At 35.7% G+C, this 22,140-nt stretch overlaps 5 protein-coding genes across 12 annotated transcripts; 3 read left to right on the top strand and 2 right to left on the bottom strand.

Annotated features, from left to right (window-relative positions):
* Positions 1-2,420: 2,420 nt before the first annotated feature.
* On the top strand, positions 2,421-4,308 carry LOC109859601 (JNK1/MAPK8-associated membrane protein). 3 transcript variants are annotated; one of them, XM_020437990.1, is made up of 4 exons: positions 2,421-2,667; positions 2,839-3,291; positions 3,501-3,670; positions 3,750-4,308. In XM_020437990.1, the coding sequence occupies exons 2-4, from the start codon at positions 2,846-2,848 to the stop codon at positions 4,040-4,042; spliced, it is 909 nt and encodes a 302-aa protein (XP_020293579.1). In that variant the 5' UTR covers positions 2,421-2,667; positions 2,839-2,845; the 3' UTR covers positions 4,043-4,308. The 3 variants fall into 3 exon arrangements, with proteins under 3 accessions (XP_020293579.1, XP_020293577.1, XP_020293578.1); XM_020437989.1 differs by having other exon boundaries at positions 2,435-2,491; positions 2,645-3,291; XM_020437988.1 differs by having other exon boundaries at positions 2,422-3,291.
* Positions 4,309-4,340: 32 nt separating this feature from the next.
* LOC109859598 (maltase 1-like) lies at positions 4,341-10,627 on the bottom strand. Of its 2 annotated transcripts, XM_020437981.1 has the most exons (10): positions 10,188-10,627; positions 8,243-8,621; positions 6,970-7,220; positions 6,732-6,857; positions 6,415-6,641; positions 6,150-6,333; positions 5,853-6,079; positions 5,477-5,482; positions 5,122-5,271; positions 4,341-5,037 (listed from the first exon to the last, which is right to left on the bottom strand). In XM_020437981.1, exons 1-10 carry the CDS (start codon positions 10,443-10,445, stop codon positions 4,962-4,964), a joined length of 1,884 nt encoding a protein of 627 aa, XP_020293570.1. In that variant the 5' UTR covers positions 10,446-10,627; the 3' UTR covers positions 4,341-4,961. The 2 variants fall into 2 exon arrangements, with proteins under 2 accessions (XP_020293570.1, XP_020293571.1); XM_020437982.1 differs by lacking the exon at positions 5,477-5,482 and having other exon boundaries at positions 10,188-10,625.
* A 686-nt stretch (positions 10,628-11,313) lies between these two features.
* LOC109859599 (ribosomal protein S6 kinase beta-1-like) lies at positions 11,314-15,737 on the top strand. Of its 5 annotated transcripts, none has more exons than XM_020437985.1 (4): positions 11,314-11,762; positions 12,153-12,283; positions 12,391-12,431; positions 12,536-15,737. In XM_020437985.1, exons 1-4 carry the CDS (start codon positions 11,756-11,758, stop codon positions 13,833-13,835), a joined length of 1,479 nt encoding a protein of 492 aa, XP_020293574.1. In that variant the 5' UTR covers positions 11,314-11,755; the 3' UTR covers positions 13,836-15,737. The 5 variants fall into 5 exon arrangements, with proteins under 5 accessions (XP_020293574.1, XP_020293572.1, XP_020293573.1 ...); XM_020437983.1 differs by having other exon boundaries at positions 11,314-11,766; XM_020437984.1 differs by having other exon boundaries at positions 11,315-11,766; positions 12,153-12,280.
* Positions 15,738-16,109: 372 nt separating this feature from the next.
* On the bottom strand, positions 16,110-18,335 carry LOC109859608 (corepressor interacting with RBPJ 1). The gene is made up of 6 exons (XM_020437995.1): positions 18,171-18,335; positions 17,752-17,846; positions 17,385-17,635; positions 17,122-17,260; positions 16,913-17,044; positions 16,110-16,762 (listed from the first exon to the last, which is right to left on the bottom strand). Exons 1-6 carry the CDS (start codon positions 18,240-18,242, stop codon positions 16,321-16,323), a joined length of 1,131 nt encoding a protein of 376 aa, XP_020293584.1. The 5' UTR covers positions 18,243-18,335; the 3' UTR covers positions 16,110-16,320.
* Positions 18,336-18,725: 390 nt separating this feature from the next.
* Positions 18,726-21,906, top strand: LOC109859607 (inactive peptidyl-prolyl cis-trans isomerase FKBP6-like). The gene is made up of 6 exons (XM_020437994.1): positions 18,726-19,004; positions 19,085-19,319; positions 19,588-20,048; positions 20,180-20,374; positions 20,508-20,619; positions 20,738-21,906. Exons 1-6 carry the CDS (start codon positions 18,964-18,966, stop codon positions 21,029-21,031), a joined length of 1,338 nt encoding a protein of 445 aa, XP_020293583.1. The 5' UTR covers positions 18,726-18,963; the 3' UTR covers positions 21,032-21,906.
* Positions 21,907-22,140: the final 234 nt, after the last annotated feature.

Raw genomic sequence — 22,140 nt, 5'->3', positions numbered from 1 at the left:
GCACGCACGCAATGAGCCGCCGTCGCGCGCGCCGAGCCGAGTCGGCGAGTCGAGAGAGGAGAGGAGAGGTTTAAGAGAGAAAGAGCGAAGAGAGAAGGAGAGAAGCACCGTTACGAAATAGACCAACTCACGCGTATATAGCCTGGTTAGCGCACGTCCGTGTAGTAAAGTATGGCTGCGAGTAATGTGGCCGCACGCGCGACACACACACACACACGCGCGCGCGCGCGCGCTTACGCACACGCACACGACGCACACGTTACACCACCACGGGAGAGAGAGACCGCGTACGTCGCGGCTCTCTTTTTATTATAATACCTACACGAAAAAAAGCGTAGCCGAAGAAGAACACGGACCGAGAGCTGTCGCTGCTCCGTTGCGGTTCTTTTAACGCGCGGCAGCCGCTGAACGCGCCGCCACCACTTCCAACGCGAATCCGCACGGATCTTGCTCTGCCGATGCGACGATTAGGTGAACGTGCACCTTAGGAGCAGCTTGTAGCACAGCGCTTGGCCGCCATCAGCTGCTCGCTCCGATTTAAGGACTTGTTTCATTTTTCGGCGGATTGACGGCGAACGACCGTCAGGCGTCGAGAACCGTCGAGATGTAGCCCGACATCTCGTCGTAGCTCTTGTCTCTCTTGCGGTGCGGTGACGGTGGCGGTGCGGTGGTGGTGGTGGTGCTGTGCTGGTGCCGCTGTTGGCTGCGCGTGCTTCGCTAGCTCTCTCTCGTCCGCCTCGTCCGTGGACTCTTTTTTTACTCTCCTCTCGTGTGTTTCTCTCTCTCGCGCGCGCGCCCACCACCCTGAGAATTTTCGTTCGCCCACCAAAGCGGTTAACCTACTCCCGAACCGTCAGAAATTAGAACTGCCGATCTCGAAAAAAAAGTCTCTGATGTATCACGCGCGCACCGCCGCCCTTTTCACTTTATTGAAAATCCGTCAAGAGGTACCTTGTGTGCCTGAAAATAGTAATGTGCGCTCGGCAATCTTCGGCCGGAGATAACCGATTGTCGCCGGGAACTTACGAACGAAACAGATGGCGCGCGAACGACGTCGGTCGCGCAGCGCGGTTGCGCGTTGTGTTACAAATCGGTCGCAATTTTTTTATTTTAAATTGCGACTTCCTTTTAATTGTTTTCAAAGTTTTGAAAAAAAAAAAAAAACACACACATGTAAACTTTTTACATTTTCTCGTCAATAATTTAATAAACAAGTTTCACGGTAATAAAGAGCACGTGCGAAAGTGCATGATAAAAGTGAGAAGTATTTTGAAGTTGAAAAATTTGTACTATAATTTTTAATGAGTTTTTATTGAAATATATATTATTTTGATACCGTAAATTAATGAATTTACATTGTGGCTAATAATTAATATACATTCAGCCACATTGTGCCACATGTAAATTTATGTACACAGTGCGTAATAAATTTATACCGCGTTCAATTTGAGAAGAGAAAACCGAATTAAAGAAAAACTCGTCCGTTTTGCGCGTCTCTCCTAGGACAAGAAAGTCTTCCTGCTTCACAGCCATTGGCTGTCAGAAAGTGTCCCGCCAATCCCACGCAAAGATATCCCTACTTTCGCTCGCTTTTCTTTTTCTATGCGCGGTAAAATTCTCTTCTCAAATTGAATGCGGTATAATTTGTAGTTTGTTACGGGCTTAAGGGCGATTTTTAATTTGTGATCATTGTGAATTTGATCTTAAGGTACCTTTTCATACAGCAGCACGCTGTCCGGCAGCAAAACGTCACGTGACTCAAATTTTCTAGGACCGCTTCCGCTAGATATATTTGCTGCTCTTATCTAACCCTTATTCGATGCTATTTTTTGTTGTTGATGGAATTATTTAATTATTGCATAAGTCATCAACAATAAAATTTTCCCGGTTCTGCTGCTTTTTGTTCGAAAGCAAACAATGACATCGAGTGAGGGTTAGATAAGAGCAGCAAATATACCTAGCGGAAGCAGTCCTAGAAAATTTGAGTCACGTGACACTTTGCTGCCCGGGGTATGTTCCAAAATCCTACTTTGGTTACCAAAAACTATAGTACACGTGACGCGAAATATAGCATTTTAGTAACCAAGGTAGGATTTTGGAACGCACCCCCGGTGTCGCCGAGATATCGAAGTGCGATTTATCGAGGCTCCCTAGTCGGTAAATGCCGGGAAATTCAAACAACTGGTCGAAAGTTGCCGTGTTTTTTTATATTATTTATTCTTTATTGTCCCTTATGTTTTCGATCAAGGAAAAAATCAAACTCAGCATAAATCAACAGCAAACAACTAACTACGCAATAAAACGCACGAAACCGGTAATTTCGCGCTGATTTCATCATTGACGTCATTTTCACAGGAGCCTCTCCGCTCCTGCGGAAAATCACTGACTAGGGAGCTTACGTTTGCTTTGCAGTTTCGCGACACGTCTGAAATTTAGCTACTGGCAATCCGTACATAGTCAAAGCTGCGTATTCAATTCTTTATAAGAACGAGTACTGACGTATATAAGATTTGTTTTATTTTTCTGCGTTAGTTCACAGTCAATCTTTTTTTTTTTTATCAGAAGGAAGAAGATAGAACTGTGAATTAATGCAGCCGGTGTAGGGAAATAAAACAAATCTATAGTGTGTCGGTGGCGTTCACAGTGGCCGTCAGAATGGTTGTACTGGTAAATCTGTATCATCGTTGTAAAAGTTTCTAAAAAACAAAATGCGAAGAAGAAATTTATCAATTGTCATGTAGTTTACATATAAAATTCTGGACTTGACTTTGATTGTTCACGTATTCTGTAATAAAACGTTTCTTATTCAAACCTTGTATCTTAAAAAAATAACAACAGCGACATCATGAACACTTTAATACGATGTCCTGGACTCTATTGTGGCAGAGAATTGTTGTCAGATGGAAACTGGAGTGACTGTGGCGCTTGTATGCGCGGTTATCGAGCAAATGCTTCGTCAGCGTGCGTGCCTTGCGAAGACACACCGACGCTCTACGATTGGCTCTATCTCGGGTTTATGGCTTTGTTGGTTCTGGTATTGCACTGGTTTTTCATTGACTTGGTCGCTTTTCGCCGGGGTATACCCAAGGAAGTGATTGCTGTGCACTTGTCCGCATTACTTGAGGTCATACTGGCGTGCATCATAGTGCTGCAGCTGACAGAACCCATCGGAACGTTCAACATAAAGTCGTGCAGAACAAAAAAATTGTCGGATTGGTATACTCTGTTGCACAATCCAAGTCCCAATTATGAAGCAACTTTACACTGTACACAAGAGGCAGTTTATCCTTTGTTAGTTTACCATTTTTTCACACTCTTCAATGCTTAAAAATTGATAAATTTTATTAAACCTACAATATATCTTTGGAAATCACACACAATTGTGTTAGCGGTTACACATATATTCTCTTTTATACTTAAAAAAAAAAATCACTATTGACAAAGTTTTTATAAAAATTATTCTTGTCATATGTTAAAAACTCATGTTTAAAAAATTTCAGGTATACCATGGTTTTTCTCTTCTACGTCTTAGGGATAGTCCTTATGTTACTAATAAGGCCAATAATAGCAAGCAAATGTCTACCAAGACGCGGCAAGTTTTCCATTTATGGTGCATTGTATTTTTATCCAATTCTTGCGTTGCTTCATGCTGTTGGCGGAGGTCTAATATGTATGTACATATAGAATATCATGTATCTTGTGCAAACTTTGTGCGTTAAGTTTTTGATATCTAATTTTGTATCTTACAGATTACGCTTTTCCTTTCATCACTATTATTTTATCAGTTATTTCAAGCGCAGCGCATTTCGCATTTAAATTGAACCAGACGATCAAGTCGTTGCTGCTGAGTTCAATTTTGGACAGAAAGAACATAATAGTTATCTTAGGCCATTGGATATTACATGGATATGGCATAGTGGCAATAGCAACTCTTCGCGAAATTGACATTCATCCATGGATGTTGATTTTAGTTCCGCTACCTGCTGTGTTTTACATCCTAACAGCGAGATTTACTGATCCACACAAAGTTCATATTGAATAAAAATCTCTGTGAAACTTTTCAACTACTTGGACTGAAAATATTCAAAATGTGATATGTTTTATTGTATTGTAAGTATAAGATTACGTATTGTTGTTGAAATTTTATAATAAAGATTTTCCGTTGCTAATTCAATATTGATTAAATTATTAATTTTATCAGTAGTACATTATTATTAGTTGATGATTCGATATTAATCTTCGTCAAAGGGGTTTCGAACAAGTGCTCACTCGTTGCTTGGGGAAAATAGTGCGTACACACACAACTAAGAATTAAAAAAAAAAAAAAAAAAAGAAAATTATTCATTGCTTGCTGAAGATATATTTCATCACGTTGAATACATCAAATGCTACCTTGTATTATAACGGCACACATATGTATATATATATATATAAACAGATTATTTATGAGATGAGTATATATAGACAATTAATTCAGCTTTTACCACATAGATAAGCCTCTATGCTCTAAATGCAATAGCTGTCACATTGGATATGCGAAACGGCATAGAAATATTTGTTTTACACATGTTCATTCACAATATACATTCATCACTGTAAATTTATCAGACAACAACGATAAATCATGGTTTGAGAGACAAGAAAAAAAAAATAACAAGATGCCAAACGCGAGGCAGTCACAAATAAATTTTACGCGACAGTTAAATCAAGTCTACAGCGATGCTTTTTATTTTTTTTGTACTAGATCGCATTCGAATCACGATTTGACAATACGATTGATTTAATTTTCAAATTTCAGATTAGTTACTTTTTTGCGATTGCACGCGACCTACCAGGCAAGTAGGTTAGTAAGCCTACTTGCAATTTTATACTTGAAACACAAAAAATATTGTATATACGGTTAACCGTTTTTTTGCGCGCGCATTCCATATGTATTTTGTTTTATATATATATGTTTTTTATTACTCTTTTGGCACAAATGTCAACACCACAGTGCTTTTTGGCGATATGGGCACCGCGTTTGAAGGCCATTTTGTTCTGCAAATGAATTTTGACATTGTTATAAAGTGTTATATACATATATATAAAAAAAAGTTTTTTTTTAAATAGAAGAATTCTTACTTCGATATTTCTGATTGTCCGAGATAATTAGGACTATGCGCAAATATGCTGACTTCTTCCGATACTCGCTGAATTGTGGAAAGATCTATAACGGCTTGATCATCTCCCGTCTGATACGCTACCAAATATCCAGGATTCCCGCTTTTTAACCTAAAAAAAATTATTCTTGTATATCGTTTGCGTACTTTTGTTTAAGCACATACCTACACACCATTGCAAAATTTACATTCAAAAATAACACAAGGAAGGAAGTTCTTAGATGCCAGTTTGAACAAATATTATTTTCTTTGTATGCAGTTAAATTTCTGCGATAAAGCACGATAGTAAAGTATGTTTAAGTAACATGTGGACTTACCAACTCCTGTTTCGTGTACAAGAAAACGTGAAAAAAAAGACAATCTTTGGTTATTTTATTACACGTGTGTGTACGTGTGTGAAGTTAATTATTCAAATCATGTATGTTTGATAAATATATAAATCACCGTTAGTCTTGTTTTGCAAAAATCAGATAGACAAAGAAAAAGCATCAACTCTATGTTGAAATACTCAGTTTTTAGTCTTACTTAGCGAGTCATATAGTTATATTCAGTAGCAAAGACATAGTTATTATGTTAAATAACTTAACGTTTTTTTAAACCTTTGTGTATTTTACACGTACGAAGATTGTAAGTTCCTACTGTCGGCATTTTTATCATGTTCAATGTTCAAATAAATTTAGTTCAAGAACTTACCTGGCATATACAAAAACCGTTCCGTTCACTATTCTGGTTGTCGTTTCTCCGTAAAGGAATGTTAAACTGCTACGCGCGCTCGACAAAGTTGCAAACGCGTCTTTCGCCGACATAGTGTCGTTTAATCGAAGAATCGGGGTGCCGGGCAGGAGCATGGTCATTAATGTTACGCTGCTGGCAATCTCGGCCGGCATACGTTGTCTCAGAGCGTGTTGTTTACCGTTGAGCTGCAATTAATAATCCATATATAAATTGGTACGTTCGGACACTCGCATTCATAAATTTAAATGTACTCACATTCCACGCGGGCCACGGCGCGATTGGAAGCCATTGCGTGATACCTTTACGCAGCACCGTGGCATTTATGCTCGCATTAGCAGTGGTGAGGAAATGCGAGCTCTGTGGGAGATCAATAACCGTCTTCTTCTCGTTGTAAACTTGTAAAATATCCGCACCGATGTCATCTTGCAGCGAGAATAATCTGCGATTATAAACGACACATCAGCCGAAAATATTCATTCGTGTAATCGCAATAAATTAAAGTACGGAAAAGCGAGCGTACCCTTTGCCGTCAGTTTTGTTATGAACAATTTCTTGCCATTGAGTTAACACTTCGATGTTCTCCGGACGATCGCGGGTGTAAATGTGCGTCAACGATAGATAATTACCGGATTCCACGGGAAGTATGCTTCTAGCCTCGTCGTGAAGTTGCGGATCTTCTTTTAAATATTGCGTATTCGCTAAGCGAAAACCACTGATCCCTAATTTTAGCCAGTGGGTTAAGATATCCTTGACACAATGAGATATATAAACCATTAAAGCGAGAGTCTATATTAAAGATAAAAAAAATTAAATTATAATAAAGCGTAACAAACTAACTCCAAATTCCTTCACCACCGCAGGATTGTTGTAGTTCAAATCAGGCTGCGACTTGTTGAATTGATGGAGATAGTATTGGCCTCTCTGTTCATTCCACTCCCATGCGGACTCGCTATATATACTTAACTGCAAAAATGTGTATTTTGTGTAAAAACTGTATTGTGTTATATATTTACGTGCGTCTTTAAAATATTCTATTCTCAACGTCATAAACTTGAGAATGAGCACGATGACTCACCCAATTATTTGGAGGATTTCGTCTTTCTTTTCCGCTATCGGTACTAGTTGTTCCATCAGCCCAAACGTAATAGTCCGTAAATGGGTCTTGTCTCTCTACAGATTGTTTAAACCAGGGATGCTCTGTAGAAGAATGATTCGGGTCCAGTTCCAGAAAGATTTGTTGATCATTATCCTTTGCCTTTTTAATGAGATTCTCCAAAGCAACAATGCCTCCTATTTCTGGTTTGACAACTTTAAAATCTACAACTCCTGTCGAAATAAGAGTTCTTTTTATTAATACTTCTATTTAATATGTATATAAAATAGAATAAAACATATATATATATATATATCATATATTATATATCTATATATTTTTTAATATTTATTTTGTATACTTGATATATTTAAAAGAAAAAATCAAGGATTCGGACCGGACTGAAACCGAAACCGATAACCGGACCGTAACCGTTATTTTTATCAAAACGAAACAAAAAACCGGCCCGAAATATTGCGTAGACTTATGGACCGGAATCGTAACCGGACTTGAAAACTTTTTCCGATATTTGTTTCGATTTTTTAATCCGAGTTTCGGTTGGTGGCGCGCACTTGATGTTTCTCTCGCAATATTCGAATATAATGCTTTGTGAATAACGCTATCTTCCGGCGTGAAACAAATTAACTAAAGAGTTAAGGCCCATATAGTTTAAAAATATATATATGAATATATATTTATATTTTTTTAGAAGTGTAAATTAAAAAATGGGTATTTTCAGAAGGTGATGCAAGTTTGGCATTTTATATAAAATTTACGAATTGAAATTTCAATTCAAACAATCACACACACACACATACAAAATTTACACTCTTAAAAAAAATATAAATATATATTCATATATAAATTTATTTCGCACAACATCTAGCGCATTGGCTCGTATCACCTGTTAAATTTCTCGATTAGTTTTAAACTATACAGGCCTTAAATTAATTTGTTTTGTTTAACGTGCATTTTTTATAATATGCAACTTATATAACAATAACTTATATACTTATTGAATTATCTTTTTTATTATAAATTTTGCAATAGAAACTTAAACACTTTTAACTGTAACCGGAAAAAAAACCGAAATCCAAGTGGTTACGGTCACCGTTATCAATAAACGGAACCGTGATCAATGATCGGAACCAAAACTTAGGTACAGCATCGGACCGTGAACGGTAACTGGACCGAAATTTGATTTTGGTTCGAGTCCCTTGTAAGATACATAATATAGATATATATTTGGACTTACCATTTGCATCTTCCTTCATCAATGATGAAAGAGATATCGCTTTTATATGTTGACCTTTCAAGTCATACAATATGGATTCCAAACCTTCTAAATTGTTATTAGGAGAATCTGAGGGATCCAACTGAACAATGGCACTTTCTTCCCATATTTTTTTTGGTTCGGGTGCTGAACATTTTGGCGCCATTACAATTATAGCCACAGCACCTGCCAACATGGCTGCCCACAGCAGCCAAAACAAGATGAACAAAGCCCATCTCATTTTTATCCAAAATGGATCGTTTGCGAACTTCATCAATTCTTCTTTGCTCATTCCGGAAATTGCCTCTTTTATTGTTTCAATATCAATCTTGGCGTCACCATTTTCGGAGATAAATTTCACCTATTAATTAATAATACATATAGGTATTAGAGAGAGAGCAGTCAAAAAAGCTTTTTACATAGACAAAATATTATAAATTTTGTATATCGAGTATCAAATAATAAATTAGATATTTAGATACTTAGAAAGTTTCAATATTAACAAACTATTATTTTATAAAGATAAGTTCTCAAAATGCTTGTAAAATTATTAATTTTATAAGTGATAAATTAATTTGACTTTATCTTTGTTATAAGTGTGATATATGCCTACTAGTTATTGAAGTACCTAGTACTTATTTGTTTTTTTCATGTGGATTTACACGTATAATTATTTTTTCAGCAATTTTTAATATTTAATTAAATAAAATTGCGACTCAAATTGTCAAACAAAGATTGACATGCAAAATTACACATGCGCATGTGTTTTTACAACAAAAGAACAAGAGTTTAGAGAAATTGAAGTCTTTCTATTCAGTATGATGCAATTTTTGCGAAAGATTGCATTGTCTTCCATTAAGTGTCTGAGTTAAATTGTGTAATTTGTATTTATGTACTTCTTGTATTGCCATAAAATATATAGACTATGTTTCTTCGTGTTTTCATAAAAATATTTTTAAAAAAATGCAAATATTTCAACATTACAATAAAACTGGCGCTAAAAACATTTGCAAGACCCCGGGAAGTCAAAAATGTTTCTCACGCCATTCACACACACACACACACACACACACACACAGCGACGTCCGGCGAAAGAAATTGATCGTTTGAACGACGGCAACATAGGCGTGTCCGTTAAAGGATTGTACTTATATTGCACGAAAATACTTTTTTGTACAATAAATAAATAATTGAGACTGTCATTTATATTTACTACAAAGTCAATTTATGAATGTGCTACAAAACGAATGAATATTTATTGTAATTAATATTTATTAAATCTGGGTCGTTACGTGATTTGTTGGGTGGCAACAAAGATGAGCACAATGTTCTTCGCGCTTTTAACAATGTACAAACAGTTAATTAGAAAAACCAAGTAAACACTGAATATTATATCAGATTATAAAAAAAGAACATGTTAATTAACTCGGTGCTACCTTTGTAATTATAATTGCGCGTATCTGAAATTATAAATTATTTGTACGAAACAGCAACATGCTGTTGTCGATTCTTTGAATTGTTTTTCCAAACAAAAACAAACAGACAATATTATTTCCACCAACATTTTACCAACGTTATATACATTGAAAAAAAATTTTGATTCGCGCACCAAAGAGATGTACGATGTAAACTACAGGCAGTGAACTCTAAAAAAAAATTTATTTTTATTAATTCAACCACACGCAAAAGATACCACATAAGACAGTCAAGATCATATACCTTATACCGGCGTGATATATTACGAGGTATTACTTGGAGTAAACAATGCAATCTCTCTCTTGTCGCGAGCTTCAATTCGAAGTAGGTCTTAACGGTATCGCGTGTTTAACGGCTCAACGGAGGGTTGAGAGCTTTGAGACGTCTCTCGACAATGGCGAGATAATTTTTTGGCAACCAAAAAATAAAAACGACGAAAAAATTGTCTCACCTCGGTGGCAGTTTTCTCATTCGACGTGATCTTCGCGGCGCTCTCGTTGCTGAGCATTCGTTCCTGAGCACCCTCGTCAAGTTCCTCGCCGTTTTGCTTGCCCATATCGTCCTCCTCTTCGTCCAGCTGTTGTTTGTCGTTACCGCCAACAACGACGTTCGTCGAGTTTCCTTCAACTTTCAACGTGGCACTGACCGCCGCGGCTACCGTTTCTTTAACGGCGCCCTTCACTTCGACGTTATCTCTCCCACTCTCCATTTCGACACACGAGACGAAGATAAATTCTCTCTCTCTCTTTCTGTAGGCTTGGACCAGTTTGTGGACGGGGCCGCGGGGCTTACGCAATACCTGAATTTACACTCTCCGCGACAGCTGGACGGCACACTCGCCGATTCTGACTAAGGACACAAGGAGCGCACGCCAGCCAGCGCGCGCGAGAGACGACTGGCGTGCAAAGATGGCCGGGAGAGTTCGCGAAAATCGCGAAACGCGGGAAATACAACGTTAAAAAAATATTGGCAAACAACACGCGTCATACCGAGATAAATTTCTGTTGTTTGCTCCTCGCAGTCACGTTCCAGTTACGTTTAGATAAAACATTCGGGGGGGGGGGGGGGGGAATCATTTTTAACTCAATGTTATTTAAGATGCGCACACACGAAGTAAAAACGAAGATAAATGAAATGAATACATCACACACCGCGCGATCTAGTAATTTTAGAATCGTTCAATTCTGCTTTTTTAACACTGTGTTAATAACGTTTTTGTTTTGTTCGAAAGAAAATTTTTACACCCGAAACGTCACACGTTTATAAATTACAAAATATGTCGCAACGAAACATTTGTTTGTTTTTTTTTTATCAACGACACATTTGTTGTAACATTTTTACGTGCATCGCTTACACGACAATATAAATCTACGTGCGAACAGCAGATTTTTGTATTTGTATTTGCTGTCAAAATATGATTTTAACAAACAAATTATCTCAGTAAGAAATTTTCGACGTTAAGACCAATATTATTGCTGCGTTTTTTTCTTCGTATTCAATAAAATGTTCAACTCAATTGTCAATTAATTCAAAATTTTCTTTGTTATACGTACAAAAAAATTTATGGTGGTGTAATATTAGTTTTTTTTTGGGTTTTTTTTCGCGAGATCCAGTTTGACATCCGTCTCCGATTACGTGATTTTTCATCAACCGATTGTTTGTTTTTTTAGGATTGACCACACAATCGCATTGATCGATTGACCGAATTTTAACTTAATCACGCGGTTTAACTCACGCGTGTGAATTAACTCAAGTCACTAGATAGATAGACAGCGAGAGATCGCGATTCTATTTGATTTTTCGCGGAACCGATCGGTCCCGAATTTCGATTGATTTGTCCGATATTAAAAATCGAGAATTGATCCTCCGTGATATCTCTCTCCGGTCGCGTTCCCTCTCTCCGATGTGTGTTGCGGTTTGAGTCCCGCGCGCCCCTAGGCACGGTCTATATATTTTAATGTCTATGGGCGATACTGACGCCCATTTCGCCAATTCCACACCATTGACCGTCAATTTCATATGTTCCGTATGTAGGTTAATTTCGTGGGTTCTTATGAATATATACATTTGCGAGTGTACAAGTAAATTTTGCGCGCACCTTGTCCAAAGTTTTGACGTGTGTGTGGATGCCCGCGGCTTTTTTTTCCGATTGGTTTTTCGAAGATTTCGATGAGCGCGAGAAAGATTTTGCACGTTAGATCGCACGTCAGATTATAAAAGTTCAAGGTGAGAATTCTTTCGAAAAGAAATACTCGACAAATTTTACGCTCACGTTGCACACACGTTAAACTTTTCACATACGTCTCATTCGGAATTTTTCTTTTATTTTATTTATTTGTTATAAATTTCTTTTTTTGCATCAGTTATCAGCAAACCGCTGTAATTTTATCGTGTGTGTGTGTGTGTTTTTTTACAGCCTGTTTGGAAAGTTTTGAATGTGAGTTTGACACATCCAGGATGGCAGGAGTATTTGACATCGAGCTGCACGACGGGGATGCCACAACTCAGGACGAATCGGACGACGATGTGATAGAGAGTAGAGAGGTAGAATGTATCCATCTGATTAGTTTTGAGTTATGTTTTTTTTTGTTTTTTTTTTGTTTTTTTTTTCAACAGCAATATCTAATTTTGAATTATTTTTTTTTTTTTTATAGGAGGAATATAATCACGCGGCAACAGTGAGTGCTATACTGGAGTGAGTAATTTTGGTTTTTGTTTGGTTTTAATTTTTTTAGAATAATTTACGCGCTCTGTTGATTGTAACAAAAAAAAAAAACAAATGTTTTAAACCTTCTTTAGGTCCGATAATCTGGAAAGAGTTCAATTGTCGGAGCAAAATGTTAATCCTGGTCAGGAAAAGGCTGGTCCGCAAGATTTCGAATTGTGCAAAATTTTGGGAGAAGGTGGCTACGGGAAGGTTTTCCAAGTGAGAAAGGTTACCGGAAAGGACAAGGGCAATATATTCGCCATGAAAGTATTGCGCAAAGCGTCTATCATACGAAATCAGAAAGATACCGCACACACAAAAGCTGAGAGAAATATTCTGGAAGCTGTCAAACATCCGTTTATCGTGAACCTAATGTATGCTTTTCAAACCGGTGGCAAATTGTATCTGATATTGGAGTATCTGTGCGGCGGAGAACTTTTCACATATCTGGACAGAGAAGGCATCTTCTTGGAGGACATGGCTTGTTTTTATCTGTCCGAGATCATATTGGCGTTGCAACATTTGCACAATCAAGGAATTATATACAGAGATTTGAAACCGGAGAATATTCTTCTGGACGCTGAAGGTCATGTTAAATTGACGGACTTTGGTCTTTGCAAAGAGCATATACAGGAAGGCACGGTGACGCACACATTCTGTGGAACAATAGAGTACATGGCGCCGGAAATACTCACCAGGAGCGGTCATGGAAAAGCTGTGGATTGGTGGAGTTTGGGCGCTCTGATGTTTGATATGCTTACAGGTATGCCGCCGTTTACCGGCGACGACAGACGAAAAACCATCGAAAAGATATTGCGGGGAAAATTGAGTCTTCCGCAATATCTGACCCCGGATGCTCGCGATCTCATACGAAAGCTCTTGAAGAGACAAGTTGTTCAGAGATTGGGATCAGGTCCGGAAGATGCCGAGCAAATCAAGAATCACAACTTCTTCAAACATATTAATTGGCAGGATGTAATTGCACGCAAGTTGGATCCCCCGTTCAAGCCGTCTCTGAAGAGCGCTGACGATACGTCGCAGTTTGACGAACAGTTCACGGCCACCGTGCCGGTCGATTCCCCAGTTGAGAGCACTCTCAGCGAATCGGCGAACATGATATTTCAGGGCTTTACGTACGTAGCGCCGAGTGTTCTGGAAGAGATGTACGCGCAGCCTAAAGTTGTGAACGCCAGAAGCCCGCGTAGAGGACTGCTGAACAATACAGGTTTTGGCGCGGCGACGGGCATGCATAGCTTTTCGCCCAGATCGATGGACGCTCATCTGCGCCCGTCGGTAGACTTCCAACAGCAACACAGACAACATACAGCGGCGTCAAACAGTATAGAAGATGCCGAAATGGTAGATCTTGGACAACTACCAAATCGTTTATAGTGCTCAGGCACGTTGCGCACAAACTATTAGCTTTCTTATGGAAAAAAAAAATTTAGGAGAAACGACGGAAAATAATAGCTCGTAAACCTGTTTGTTCGCCGAATTGCGTTTGTTGTTTACATGTTAACGACGACGCAACGCGCGAACAAAGTTACCTTTAGCAAATTCAATATATATATTGCATAAAAAAGTAAAAAGTAAACGCAGAGAGATAGGGAGGAGAGAGAGAGAGAGGGCAAACGATCTCCTCGCGATCGTTCGCGTTATGCGACCTTATTTATAAGCTTCTGACAATTTCAGAACGGTTACAAGTTTGTTTACACAAAATGTAAACAGCATAAAATAGAGTATGTTTTTTCTCGCTATGTAAATATGTGTGTGTGAATGATTTGAGAGCAAGTATATATAAATCTAGCAAAAATCTGTGGCATTAACGTTTAAAGTATATATACTTGCGAAATATATACAGTTGAAAATCTGGAGATCCTATATCACACATAATAGCAATACAATTGTCACATACACATACACACACTTATATCGCTGATTGTAGTTTAATTCTAGACTTCCTTTCTCAACAGTTCACACAAATTGATACGAAGTGACGCATGCTTTCAAAAAGTATTAGAGAAAGAGAGAGAGAGTGAGAGAGAGAGAGAGAAGAAAAGTTACAAAGACTTTTTGTTTTTTTGTCATTTTTAAAACACACATTTACAATGTAATAGCATTTAAAATAGTTTTTAAAGGATCGCACACATGAGACAATTTGTCCTGTAACAACTTCTTTTAAATGCTTTAAAAATTCTATGATTTTCTTTCTTTATGAAGTAAAATGTGCTACTTCACAGACGATTACTTAGTACTTTTCGAACGTTTCTTCAAACAATACTCTCGTTTCTTTACGCAATAAGTGTCGAAGTATATATGTATATAAGAGATACGCTCTCTACGTACGGTAGAGATTCTGGTAGAAGAGAAAACACATTACAGTATGATTTCGTGTCCTGGATGTTTTGATGAACCATCATGCTTGCGCGTAAATGAGATGACAAAATCTTTGCGCATCAAAGAAGCACATACATTAGAGCAAAATTGTCTCGCATTTTGTTATTATTTATGTGATTTTATTGAAAATTTATATATATATATATATATATTAAAGAAATATATATATATATATATATATAAAACCAATAAAAAGAATCAGATTATAGAAAACTATGTATGTAGGATAAAGGTTTTTTTTCGATTTTATATAGTTTATATTTATTTAAGAGTTTATAAAAAAAAAATAACGATGTTTGTTAATTTAAATCGACAAAACACAATGTTTTTGTACATTTCAAAATTGTTTTCTGTTTACTGGAAGTACTCGTTGCTATATGCTCATTTTTAACGGTATTTACAGAAAATGTGTTTTGGTTGCAATATATATATAGAGTGTCAGAATTTTTTAAATCGTTTCTTGCGCGCTCATTTTTTGTTCAGATTGACTCCATCTATCTGCACACTTTCTAAAAAAGTTTTTTAGACATCCTGTACATACATGGAGTGTATTCTCTTTTTATCTATATACGTCGAATCTTGTTGCTAAAATGTAATTGAACTTAATGAAGTAATTGTACATATAGCTGTCCAATCCAATTTAACTTTCTAAAGTTAATAGAATCGTTATCGTACAGTTTTTTGAAAATACAAATCCACATTTGTAAGAAACGATCACACGCAAATTTCAAAGTGCCCAAGTGTTCAAAGCCATTCTGTGGCTACTACATTATGTATAATAATAACAGTCATACGTTAATATACATAAAATAATGTATAATGCAAGAATGGATTGTTACTAGCTAATTATGTTACACAAAAACAAATAGAAAAAAAAAAAAAAAAAAAAAAAAAAAACAAAGAGAAAATAGAGTGAGAGAAATTTATATACTAAGGACTTATTTAAGTAATAAAAAAAAAAATATACGCGCCTTATACAAAATACAAAAAATCCGGCTGAATAATTCATTCGTTACACAACGTATTCTATCATTTTCTGCGAGGAAAAACAACGGTTGCACAGAATTTATAAGAGTATCAATATATTACCGCGTTTCATTGATTTGTAAAAACAAATTATATAAGGTGCATGTTAAAATAAAACATATATATATAGTGAATGTTCGTATTTCGAGTAATTATTAGAAATATTTCACTTATACGCATTGATAAAACAATTAATAATTAAATCTATTAATGTGTTCATAATGTTCATATATACATATATGTATATTACATAATTATATATATTTATCTATCTATATATATATAAAATCTGCGGCGTATTATGTCTTCAAATCGCAATATTAAATTTAAGTTAAAAGAATGCATTAAGATATACCAATGATAAAAAGAGAAAGTGTTTATTATTATTATTATTATTATTAGTAATTTCATAAACAATACAATATTATAGTTATAAACATCGTCGAAATAATTACTAATAATGTGCGTGCTTTCTCTTTCCTTTCCTATGCGAGTTATTTCTGTCCTCCTCTCCATGATCTTGATCTTTCAATTTTCTTTTTCTATCATGATGATGTTTGCCTTTATCATGCCAATCTTGTTTGAATTCTGTTTCCTTGTGTCTGTACTTCTGCGCGCTATTACTTTGTTTTTGCTTGTGAATCTTGTGCGCACGTTGTTCCTTTGAGTTTAACTTTTTTTGTTTCCTTCTGTTCTTTGAATAGGAATCTTCTGAATCACTGTTGCTGCTGCTGCTGCTACTGTCGCTACTGCTGCTGCTGCTGCTGCTACTGCTGCTATTACTACTACTCTTGCTGCTGGTAACACTGCTGGATCTCTTCTTACTTCTCATTTTCTTTTTTTTTAATTTTCTTTTTTCTTTCTTGCGGACTTTTCTTTCAAGCAGTTGTAATTTTCTGGAAACCATAAGCATTTTTATCAATTATACAAAGAAATAAGATTTTCTTTGTTTAATGTTTGAGATACATAATAAATATTCAATTTCTAAATATTTTTTACCAGCAAACAAGATACAATATCATGTTATAGTACAAACTTGAACTTACAATAGTAGTTTTTTCTTTTCCTTTTTTGTTAACGATTTTATAAACTGCATTTCCGATTGTTCCTCATCTTCAGAGACCATGAGATGGTCGTGTTCTGTGACGCGTAAATGCTGTTGCGCGTCTAAGGCAGATCTGTGACCACAAGAAAATAGATTTTTAATTAATTTATTCATACATGTATATATATAAGTTACATGTGATAAACTTACTTTTTCAGAGCCAAACCGTCCTCCCGCATTTGTTGTACAAGCGTCATGGCATCTGGGGCAGAAGATGCTTGCGTATTGTTATTATTGTTGCTAGCCATTACCACACTCATTGCTTGACTGTACAGTGGACATTCTTTATCTGAAAACAAATTTTATTTTCAAATTAAACAAAATTCAATATCAATTTAAAATTTAGGAAAAGTTTTGTATATAATTCAATTGAATCTACAAAAGAGTTGTACATGCATGTGTACGGTAGTTACCTGTATTTATATGGCCCCATTTGTGACATTTGATACAACGCACATTCCTAACTTGTATACCAAAAGGTTGATCTCGAATCTCACTGTCTCCTTTGCAATAGCTTTCTCTAGGAGCATTGTATTTTCGCTGCCATTCAAACTTGTATTCGGGTTCGTTATCTTCTTTCTCTCTTTCTTTTTTTGCTCCAGGAGGTGGTTCGTACATAAAGTTTACACTGAGTTTGTCCTTGCTTTCTTTGCTTAGCAATGCCCTGAGTAAAAAAAAAACAAATTTATATTAGATATTAATTTTATATTTGATTATTGAGTTTTATATCATTTTATGCCAGAAATCTACTTGTTGATTGAGAGAGTTCTGAAAACTTACTTATTATTGTGAAGATCTTGTTCTTTCTCATATTGTACCCGTAGTTCCTCCTGTTTTTTCTTATAAGCGTCTGCTTGCTGTTCTGCCATCCATACCTGTGAAAATATATTATCAACAACAATCATACTTCTTGATAATTATATAAGATTTTTAAACAAGATTTACACAGTAAAAACTGCCAGTCACCACAATCATTAATATCAGATGCTACTGCAAAAGATTATCATATAACCCTACCGACGATGGAATCGTGAATATATATTGGAAATGTTTTATAAATTTTATTAAGTAACAACTATATTTGTTGATATTAATTGTATCATTATTGATAGTATAAAGTACACATTATTAAAAAAAAAAAAACAAAAAAACCAACTGCAAATATATTAATTTTTTATATTCTATTTTGCGATACATACTCGTTTTAAATTGTCTCGTGACGCTGGATGAAAAAACTTTTTGCACATATAATTGTTGAATCCTTTACCCATTTTCACAAATTTTAATTTTTCTTCGACGCTATTTCACTCAAATTTTACACACTATTGCTCAATACGTGAGTAAAACTCCGTCTAGAATAGATAAGCCTGGCGTCAGTGTTGCAAACTCTGGCCGGTTAGCACCGAGAGCACCCAGGTGGTGGGTCGCAGAGTCAAATCATCGGCCAATCGGCCAACGTGATTGATCAGTTTCACCAAAGAGAGGTAGAACGGACTTTTAGGATGGCCGCTCTCAGTCTTCTCTCTGATACAAGCAATAAAGCCTATGTCACACTGCGGATTAGGATTGGGATTGGATTGCAATTTGGCCAATCAGAGAGCGAAGATCAGTAAACTTAGAATTGATTCTCTTTCTTCTGATTGGTCAAGTTTCAATCCAATCTCAATCCCAATCCGTAGTGTGACATAGGCTTAACACACTTTTTTTCGGCGGCGGTGTTCGGCGAAAATTTCAAAATCGGCGGTGGCGACGGCGTAGCACGACGGCGCAATGGTCTACTGTGCACGATAGCTCTGACTCCATTCTCCATTTGAGTCATTTCGCGCTGATCCGAGCGAGTACCGATTGAGAATTACTACATAACCACCACTTAAAAAGTACAAAGAGTGGTAAATCATTGGGATTTAAACAAAAATATAATATTTAAAGAATTGTTTAATATATCTAATATTAAACCACACATTCAGCACAATACATACATTAAGTAGTAAAATGGCAAAATATATAGACTCTTCTCTTGGATTTAGAATTGGGTAGAGTAGAAAACTCAATAATTTTTTAATATAAGTTAAGGTTGTATATTATTTGTTTACTTATAATTTTATTATTGTAGCGACTTGATGAACGAGAATGGATTTACTTTTGATGTTGAGGGGCAAGATTTTGATGATGACGATGAATTTGGATATTCCCCAAATGTACATTTCACTAATCAAGAAATGATAAACTTGTTGAACATGGATAATGGTGATGGCGAAGAGAATGAAGAAGGAGGTTGTGAAACTCTCAATGGGTTAAATTTTGAAACCTTGAGACAAAAAATGTCACCTGTAACCTTAGATCAAAAGGTGAGATTTTATACTTATTTCTCTTAGAAATTGGCTGCACTCGGCAGAGCTGTTTTGTCAATCAAATGTGATTGACTCTTAATTTTAGAACAAGTCAAGTAAACCAAGACAACAATTGTTCTACTTTAATACCATTATTTTCTTAAAAATTTTGTTTTGTTTTTTTCATATATTTGAAATATTAAATACATGAATGAAAAGAATCTCAAAACAATTAAAATAAAACTATATTATGCAACTTTTAACAGAAGCAAACTTTTATTATTAGGTCATGAAATATGTAAAAAAAAATGGTGTGGAAGAAAGTGTTAGTAATGCTCATAATCCTCAACTAACTTTCCACTATGTTGCATATTATGAACACGGAGATACTCCTTTTGATTCTACTTATGCTGCTGGAAGGCCACGATGCCTGCGACTAAATGAAGTCTTACCTGGTTTAGCACTTGGTCTGCAAACTATGCTAAAAGATGAGATAGCAGCATTTTTAATACATCCTGATTTAGCTTATAAGGCTCTTGGGTGTGCACCAACCATTCCACCTAATTCAGTGGTTTTGTTTGTTGTGCATTTACTTTCTTTTCTTGATGATGGTTCTGCGGATACATTAGAAAATCTCAGCAAAGAAGAAAAGCAATCGTTTATATACATGAAAAAGATTGTAGAACAAAAGCTCGGAGCTGCCAAACATTATGTAGCTAAGCATAATATAAAACGAGCAATACGAGAGTAAGCAACAAATATTTAAATACTTTATAGTTGATATCTAATATTTATACTTTTCATTTCTTACGTTATAAATATTTTTAATAGTTTTGAAATTTATTTACATAATCATATGTATAATTTTTTCTTTGCAGATACAGATCTGCTATTGATATCTTGGAAAGTGTAAAGTTAAAAGATGCTATTGAGGAACAAGAAATGCATGAGTTACTTGTAAGAAGTTGTACTAATCTGGCTATTTGTTCCAACAAAGAAAATATCCCACGTAGTGCTTGTATAGCTTGCTTACGAATACCTGAAGATATGCGAACTAGCAAAACTTATTACAAGTATGCGATATTAATCAATTCAGCTATTTACTTTATAAGTGTATGAATAAAACCAATGTATATGTGTGTGTGTGTGCGCGCACACATTTTTTTACTCACACATGTATATTTTTTTTCTTTCTTTGTATTTTAGTTTTGGAAAAGCTCTGTTAACTCTTGGAGAATACAAGTCAGCAATGACAGAATTGCAAAAAGCTTTGAAGATAGATCCAGAAAATGAAGCAATAAAAAAAATGATTAAACTGGTAAGTTACAAAGAGATGATTACAAAGATAAATATAATTAACGTATAAAAATAATTAAAAAAAAAAATTATTAGTTACACAATCTGAATGTTTTTCCTGAACGTTTCTTTTCTTATAGACAAATAAAAAACAAATCGAATATTCGAAAATTGAGAAACGCTTGTGGAAAAATAGTTTCCGATCTCAAACGGACGAAACGACGGAAAAAGTTTCTGAATTTCGAAAAGCTGCGCGTGCATTGTGCGAATCTATTAACGACAAAGACGTAATGAGACAACCTCTTCCCACAGAAGGTTTCACAGAAGAGGAGCATCAAATCTTACGCGATGAAGCTGCCAAGCTAGGATTAAATATTCTTCACAGTATAAGATATGGCGAAGAAACTGTGTATATTCAAAAGGGAAAATCATAAAGTTGTTATAATTTCGCTTTACAAATAGATAGTGGAGTAACTTTTTATATATCAATGCTTATGGTCGTTACTATATGTATCCCTTTCGCATTCTAATAATCGAGCGTCGTTCAGGATACGAGATTCAACGTTTTTTTTTTTATTTTACACTGTTTATATACTGTTTATATTAATTCTTGTTAAAAGACAGTTTTGCTTTGTACGCTAAGATTATGCAGTTTCTTCAACGGCTACTCTCGAACTGCGGGAACAATCTGCTGTTCTCATGACTGACGTCGAGGGTACTGGACCTATCTGTTATTACCGATCGAACGAGTAATTAGTAGTTTAGATTTATTTTTGTATTTACTGCTCGGTCAGACAAACGATTTTTTAAAAAATAAAAGAAAATAGTATCTCAAAGAGATCTGTCGGATCTCAATTTTCTAAAAATTAAACAAAAATGTTTTTGCAGTTACTGATATCTCGATCTAATGTATTTTTTTTTTTTTTTGTAGTTTAAAGTTAATATATGAAAAAGAACAGACAGAGAGAAAACTAGAAATACTATCCAGAGAATGTAATAAGATCATCAGACTATGATTTAGAAACCTACAATAGACAAAAGATCTAAACTACGTTTAAATCTAACATAGTCTCTTTTTACATATGTGTGTTCTCTAACGAAGCTCTATCATTGATGTTAATTGTATCGGTAACGGTAGTCACGATATTATATATAGACGCTTCAGTACCTTCTTAATGTATGTTGACGTTATTACATATAATACAACTATAATTTCAGATGTTCTTGTAAAAGACCCACACAGAACAAAAACTCCATTAGACGTCGACAGCTCCATGCGACATCCCTTACAAAAGAGAACTACTGCCGATTACATATAAATAAAGTCAGTAATATAAATATTACTGACAATCACATAAGAATATCATCAGATATTACAGGAATCACTGAGAATATTACTGGTAATTACACAGAATGCCAGTAATTTTTTCGTTTACCACTGCCGCAATATATTACTGCCAGTAGTTCTTTTTCGTAAGGGATATCCAATAGATGTCTAATGGATGTCTGGATGGATGGATGCTGTGTGGGGAGAATATACTAT

The sequence above is a fragment of the Pseudomyrmex gracilis genome, unplaced genomic scaffold, assembly GCF_002006095.1.
Source record: "Pseudomyrmex gracilis isolate BER0280 unplaced genomic scaffold, ASM200609v1 scaffold_271, whole genome shotgun sequence".
Taxonomy (NCBI): domain Eukaryota; kingdom Metazoa; phylum Arthropoda; class Insecta; order Hymenoptera; family Formicidae; genus Pseudomyrmex; species Pseudomyrmex gracilis.
The sequence above is the reverse complement of the archived record's forward strand: the minus strand, read 5'-3'. Positions and strand labels throughout refer to the sequence as shown.